The sequence below is a fragment of the Trifolium pratense genome, linkage group LG7 (genome assembly GCF_020283565.1).
Source record: "Trifolium pratense cultivar HEN17-A07 linkage group LG7, ARS_RC_1.1, whole genome shotgun sequence".
NCBI classification, from domain to species: domain Eukaryota; kingdom Viridiplantae; phylum Streptophyta; class Magnoliopsida; order Fabales; family Fabaceae; genus Trifolium; species Trifolium pratense.
Window position 1 is genome coordinate 12,683,046 of NC_060065.1, and position 7,486 is coordinate 12,690,531.

Genomic DNA, 7,486 nt, shown 5'->3' on the forward strand with positions numbered 1-7,486 from the left:
AATTTAACATTTATAAATTAAAATCATTTGCTTAAAAAAAAATTAAAATCATTCTCTACTTTATGTATGATTAACCAAATTGATTAAAATTTTTTCTTTCTATATAAATCTTTCTTATCAAATAATAATATGGTAATGTGAGAATTACGCGAAAACCAAATAATTTATTTAATTTTTTTGGTTTATAATAGAGTAGAGAATCAAAATCATGACTTTATACATCCTATCTAAATTATTTACCATTAAACTAAAAAAAAATAGTTTAATGGTTTAAAATGACGGAATTAAATAAGAAGAAGAAAAAAAATGAAATGAAGGTAATATTATTAAAATTATAAATTAAGATAAGGCCATGTGAGGGGTCCTCTAATAGATTTAGCTCCAAACCATTCTTTCATCTGATTTGCAGAACCCAACTCAAGAAAGGACCAACCACACCTTCTAAGAGTTGTGTTTCTCTCTCTCTCTCTGTGTGTGTGTGTGGAGAGAGAAACTCTTATACTCTCTCTCCATGTGTGCGTATGTGTGAAAGGGTACACACATACATGCAAAACAGTGACTTTGTTGAGATATAGAAACAAAGAAAGAGTTTAAGATTGTTGTTCAATTTTGCATAAATTCAACATCAAGTACTTTTCATGTTTTTTGTTTTCAGTTTCGCTTCTCAAATCTTACCGTAGTAAGTTTCTGACATCATTCTCTCTCTCTATCTCTCTCCTCTCTCCTCTCTCTCTCTCTATGTTTTGTTTTCTATGCTCTGAAGATGCTAGATTTTTTTGAGATCTAATTGCTATATGAGATCTAATTAAATTTAGCTTTTTTGTTGAATAGTGATTATAATGATTAATGGGTTTGTGAAAAAATTGATTTTTTTTAGTTTCTACATTGGAATATTGGATTCATTTTGTTCAATTGACCTTAGTATTATTTTTGTTACTTTGTTTTGATTTCTGAGATCTCTATTAGTATGTGTGAATTATTTTTCCTTTCCTTTATCTGTGTTAAGCCACTTTGATTCTGTTCATAAAAAAGTGATTTTGAATTGATTCTGATCTGTGATCTTGTTTTTTTTGTGGTATTTGCGTTTCTGGGTCATTAAGTTTTGAAGAAGAATCTATGTTTATGTGAAGAAGGGTTATTTAAGACAGAAACTTAATATGGGATTTATGACTTGAATTTAATTTGATTAATTCTGTTTCAACAGGCTCTTGTTTCTGAGCTGAGATTTTTCATCTCTGTGCTGTTGATTGAGGATTGAATACTTGTTGTTGTTGTTGCAAAGACTATGTTGGACGGTCGATCCTGCGTGGTTCCCGGGTTGTTTTCGAGTTCTTGCCAGGCAGACAACAATTGGTCTTTCATGAAATTCATGCCGGATTTGGACATGACAAATGGCAAGCGACATATAGATATTGATGATGAAGACGAACGGATGCCGAGGAAGGTTAACAGGAGATTGGATTCTTGTTATCAAGGTGAGATGGATTCTGTTGTTCCGCAAATCGATCTGGATGATGATCAGAGGAAGGATTTTGAGCCGTTGAACAATTGCCGAATAGTTGAAAAGGCTGTTGCTTTTTCTGTTCAGTTTTCTGCTGAACAATCGCAGCTTTCATTGTTGCAGCTTTCATTGTCGATTTTCGGCGATGAACAACAGAAGGAGCGGCAACTTGATGATGGGAATTTGATGAATTCCAACGACGAGCCGTCGGATGAGCAGAAGGAGCGTTATGCAGGGGATTCATCAGATTCCAGTTCACTTTTGCCGCGCATGAATCGGGACAGTTCAATTACCTGTCTAAGCCGCTGTTCTAGGTCTGATTATGGTTCTCTTGCCTCGCTGAATAGGAGCTTCCGTAACATAATTCGGAGTGGTGAGCTCTATGCATGGAGGAGACTGAATGGTATCATAGAGCACTGGATTTATTTTTCATGTGCCCTCCTCGAATGGGAGGCCTATGATCCGATTCGCAACCGGTGGATGCATTTACCTAGAATGGCTTCTAATGAATGCTTCATGTGTTCCGATAAGGAGTCCTTAGCAGTAGGTACCGAACTTCTTGTGTTTGGGAGGGAGTTGCAATCGCATGTCATATACAGATACAGTCTTTTGACAAACTCATGGGAATCCGGAATGAGGATGAATTTTCCAAGATGCTTGTTTGGATCTGCTAGCCTCGGAGAGATTGCAATTCTAGCTGGCGGTTGTGATTCAGAAGGACATATCCTCGACTCGGCTGAGCTCTATAATTCCGAGAATCAAACATGGGAAACACTCCCAAGTATGAACAAGCCGAGGAAGATGTGCTCAGGGGTGTTCATGGATGGAAAATTTTATGTTATTGGGGGAATCGGTGGGCGCGAATCCAAGCTTCTTACATGCGGTGAGGAGTACAATATACAAACTAGAACATGGAAAGAAATCCCTAACATGTCCCCTGGACGTAGTGCCAGGGGATCAGAGATGCCTGCTACGGCCGAGGCACCGCCTCTAGTTGCCGTTGTAAATAATGAATTATATGCCGCTGATTATGCTGACATGGAGGTTAAAAAGTATAATAAGGATAGCAAATTATGGATCACAATGGGTAGATTACCGGAGCGAGCGGCGTCAATGAACGGATGGGGTCTTGCATTTAGGGCATGTGGAAATAGGCTTATTGTTATTGGTGGACCAAGGAGTCATGGTGAGGGTTTTATTGAACTCAATTCATGGGTGCCTAGTGAAGGACCTCCACAATGGAATCTACTTGCAAGAAAACAATCTGGTAACTTTGTTTATAATTGTGCTGTGATGGGATGCTGATGAATTTGCACATTTTGATGCTTCTCAAATTGATTGACACAAAGATTCTTGCTAATTGGTACTTTCCTCCTTATTTTTTTTACTATGATGATATTTTCCTTTCAAAAAATGTGGGGAAGAAATTCAGATTATACTCACAAAGATTGGCTCAAAGTTTTCAGGGGAAGAAGCTATTTGGTCTTTTTTTTTTTTTTTTTTTATGTTTACAATTTTCAGTTACTATTTTGTTCTTCCATTGAAATTGGTATCTTCCCCAATTTCCATTTACATGAAAATTTTCAAACCTTGATATCATGTAGCACAGGAATAGGTTAAATAATTCAAGTTCCAACACAAATTGTAGGTTATTGGTGTTGTTTGTTGTAAGTTTTTATTTTTTTGTATGAACAAAATTAGATATTTGATTTTCATGATCATAAATTTTCTTACCTTGAAGGATGGAATAATTTCCTTTCCGAGTTAATTTTGGATTATTGAGTAGTAGTTCAATTTACAATTTGATTATTTTTTGTTATTAATTCTCTGATTCTCTGAAGAAAAAAATTGGATTCTCTCAAACAATTCATTTTAAGAAAATTCATTAATTACTTGATTAATTTACAATTTGAATTTGTTGAATATTTATTTTGAGCATTCCCCCTACCCTTAAAAGTAGGAGAGGTACTTATATAACCATCACATTTATTACTTGATGCAAATCTAACTAGAGACAGTAATATACTTCCCAATGTATTGCCAATGATTGAATTGTTGATTATGACCCAATTGCATTTGCCAAAGAAGAAAAGAGTATTTTTTTTTTTTTTAAGAAGCGAAAGCGATATATATATATATATATATATATATATATATATAGAGTCAGGATCCGTTGACACCAACTAGTTTGACACCAAATGTTACACCTCTCAATAACGTTTTAACCGATATAAATTTTATAAAATCCACCGTTGGATTGAAAGTTTACATCATATAGATCATTCGTGTAAAATTTCAGACAAATCCAAAATCATTTGATATGCTATTGAGACACATAAAGATTAACGGCATTTAAAAAAATACAAAAACCGTTAATTTTGATGTATCTCAATAACATATCAAATGATTTTGGATTTATTTGAAATTTTACACAAATGATCTATATGATGTAAACTTTCAATCCAACGGTGGATTTTATAAAATTTATATCGGATAAAACGTTATTGAGAGGTGTAACATTTGGTGTCAAACTAGTTGGTGTCAACGGATCCTGACTCATATATATATATATATATATATATATGCAAGCACAAGAAGTGCCTACCAATAAGGAGTCTTACAATGCATACAACAAAAACACCCTTATTTTTGGCCTTAAACCACCACCAAGACATAATATGGTTAAGAAGTTGATCTATCGATCGCTCCACATTATTAAATAAATGATTATTACGCTTTTTCCAAATAACCCAACAGCACGCCCCGACACCACTTGGAACCCCTGGCGGATAACCTTTTGAAACATAAAAGAACCTCCAAATTGAGCAACATGAGAAGTTATAGAGATTGAGATAGCATCATAAATTCTCAACCAATTAGACACCCTATACCAAATATCGCCAAAAACTTTACATAGTAAAAAAAGATGATTAGAACTTTCATGAGTCCCACACCCTCTCAGACATAAAGAGAGATCCGAAGAAAAAACACATCTCCGAATTAAGTTGTCTTTTGTTGATAACCTATTGTTGAGAAGCCACCAAAGAAAAACAGAGACCTTTAGAGGAAAAGTTTTTTTCCACGTCACTTCCTTATGTAGCATTGCATCTTCTTGAAAAAAGATGTGAAGAAAGCATACGTCTATTTTACAGAATAACCTTCAAATGGATCAAACACCCACCACCACTTGTCATGCTTATTAACTTGCAAAACAATGTTAGCCAAAAGCCCACAACACTCCTCCAACTCCTCCTCCTCCCAAGCAAACAACCTCATACGCCATCTCCAGCCTACCCCCACCCACCCCACTCATCCACACTAACCTATTAATCTCTGCTATCGAAATATCTTTGTCTACCGCAAGATCAAACAATCTTCTGAACCTAGATTTCAACGCTCCTCTTGGAAACCATTTATCTTTCCAAAACGAATAACTTTTCCCCATTTCTGACGTCCATAATAACATTATTATCAAACCAACGAACGTCCTCTCCCCTATCTCCCTCACAAGCACTCCAAAGGTTCTTCCACCATACTGACGCTTACCCACCACACTTCTTAGACATACCCTCCCTTTCCCCATACTTAGCTACTAACACCTTATAATATCATAACCCCTCTTTGTCCACGAGGGACATCCACCACCATTTCCGCAACAGAGAAACATTAAACTCCTTCACCCTCTTAACTCCAAAATCACCTTTATCGCGATCAAGACACATCTTGTCCCAATGAACCAAATAAATTTTTGTCGCCTCTTCACTATTGGGTCATCACCAGCGGGCAGCCTGAGGATCATCCACATTGAGCTTAAGAACAACTCTACAAGTGAGTTGGACACCACATTTTAACCCAAAACCTTAAGGCGTTAGGTTTATGGGTCCTCTTACTTATAAAATGTTCAGCCTCCACTTTTCTAAACAATGTGGTACTTAACTCACACTTGCCACAACACTCACTCCCACCCCATAAAAAAGATTTTAAAAGAAGTTCAATGGAAGAAATAATACCTGCAGAAGCCTTGAAAGTGGAAAGAAAATAAATTGATATTGACGACAAGACAAAGTTAAGCAAGACCGGACGACCCCCCATAGATAAATATCTACTATTCCAACTAGAAAGCTTTATCCGAATTTTATCAATAAGAGGACTCCAAAATGCTAGTCGGCGAGGGTTACCACCAATAGGCAATTAACCGAATTTCTACTAGATACAAGAACGAAAACTGATGGACCTACTTTACAATTAAGAGAAAAAGTTGCATCCCTCAACCATGAGTCTGACACATTAACCTCAACCAAAAATTCACCCAGCAAACCAGATATAAGCTCAAAGAGGATCAAGTTAGCTTTAATCGCCTGCACATTCGCCCAACTTTTCTCACCATTAATCAAAGTATCATCCGCAAATTGTAAATAGGTAATGTTGACCTGAGATTCACCGCAAATTGTCAACAAAAAAAAAAAAAACATAGCATAGAGATCTTTAGCAACAACAACGAAAATAAATTTAGATATAGGATCTCCTTTGAAAAAGAGTAATATAATTAACTATTTTTAACCTTTGAAATTGTAAGTGTATTAATTTAGTCCTTCAAATTTATAAAATAGCAATTTAGTCCAATTAACTTAACGCAAGTTGATCTAATCCTTTTCCAAATTTTACACCACAATTTCAAAGGATCTTTGTTTGTATTTATTAAATAACTTAATAAGAGACTAAAAAATATATTTTGACGATAAATAACTTAATAAGAGATTAAAAAATATATTTTGATTAAATAACTTAATAAGAGACTAAAAAAAGTATTTTATTTGGAAGAATAAATTGATTGATGTTCTTTAGTTTAATGTGATAAACTAAATTTACTCTAAAGTCTAAACCACTTGGGTTGATCTAGTGGTGTTTGTTTGAGTCATTGGAGTATGCTCATATTAAGGTTTCACATTTGATTCCTTCTAGTGGACGGTGTGATTGATCCCTCGAATTAGTCGATCATAGAGCTGAATACCGAATTTTAAAGAGGAAAAAAAACTAAATTTACTTTTACCATTTATAAATTTTCTTTTAAAGAAAAAAAAATTAGGGAAGGTAAAATTATTATTAATATCAATGATACAAATTATCATCATAAGTGGGATTAGAATTATCTCCTTTTAGAGTACAAGTAAACTCTTGCTATTAAGTTGGCACATCTTATTTTCTCAAATTTGAATTCTTATGGTGTCAATTTTTATGTTGAGTCAATTCATACTTGATTTGTTTCGACTTCAATTGCATTTTTGTTAGCAAATGGTAAAATTGATCTCTAAGATTACTCGATCCTTGAGTTTAATACATAATTAAAATAGAAATAATAAAATTGACCTCTTAGACAATTTTGAGAAATGAAATGTTCATTTACTCCAATGAAAATTGAAAATGAGGGACATGGAAAAACAGGTTTGCTCTATCACTCTCAATTGAAACACGAGATCATTTTTATTTTTATTTTTATTTTAATAAAAGATTCTGATTAAATTGTGGAGACTGCAGAACCAAATTCTTTTTATGGACATCATATGCTTAACGCATAATTAGGACTTTTGAAAAGGTAGATAAAGAATTCATTGTTCGGCGAGGATAGAATAGGAAATTCGTACATCATGCCGGCAGGTATTTTTCTGGGAATAGAAAATTAAGCAAATTCACACACGTCATCCATTATTATTACACAATTTCCATTATGAACGAAGGCCGAAATGATAATTAACTAGTATGATACCCGTGCCAAGCACGGGGCAAAACTTTAAAAATTTACTTATTTTTGTTTACAACATAAATAAAAATTATGATGAATAGAGTAACAAAAAACGCATGATAAAAAATAATGGTCGATTTTTAGAAAATCAAATAACTCATATAATTTCTTTTCGTGATATCTAAACTAATGGTCAAATTTTAGGAAATCAAACTTACGATTTATTGACACCATTAACAAAAATA

At 34.1% G+C, this 7,486-nt stretch overlaps 1 protein-coding gene across 1 annotated transcript; it reads left to right on the forward strand.

The window, feature by feature from the left end:
• Positions 1–315: 315 nt before the first annotated feature.
• On the forward strand, positions 316–3,269 carry LOC123897054 (F-box/kelch-repeat protein At1g26930-like). The gene is made up of 2 exons (XM_045947552.1): positions 316–679; positions 1,205–3,269. Exon 2 carries the CDS (start codon positions 1,286–1,288, stop codon positions 2,804–2,806), a length of 1,521 nt encoding a protein of 506 aa, XP_045803508.1. The 5' UTR covers positions 316–679; positions 1,205–1,285; the 3' UTR covers positions 2,807–3,269.
• Positions 3,270–7,486: the final 4,217 nt, after the last annotated feature.

Coding starts and splice junctions, on each gene's coding strand:
- LOC123897054 (XM_045947552.1), top strand. CDS start 1,286: ATGTTGGACGGTCGATCCTGCGTGGTTCCCGGGTTGTTTTCGAGTTCT.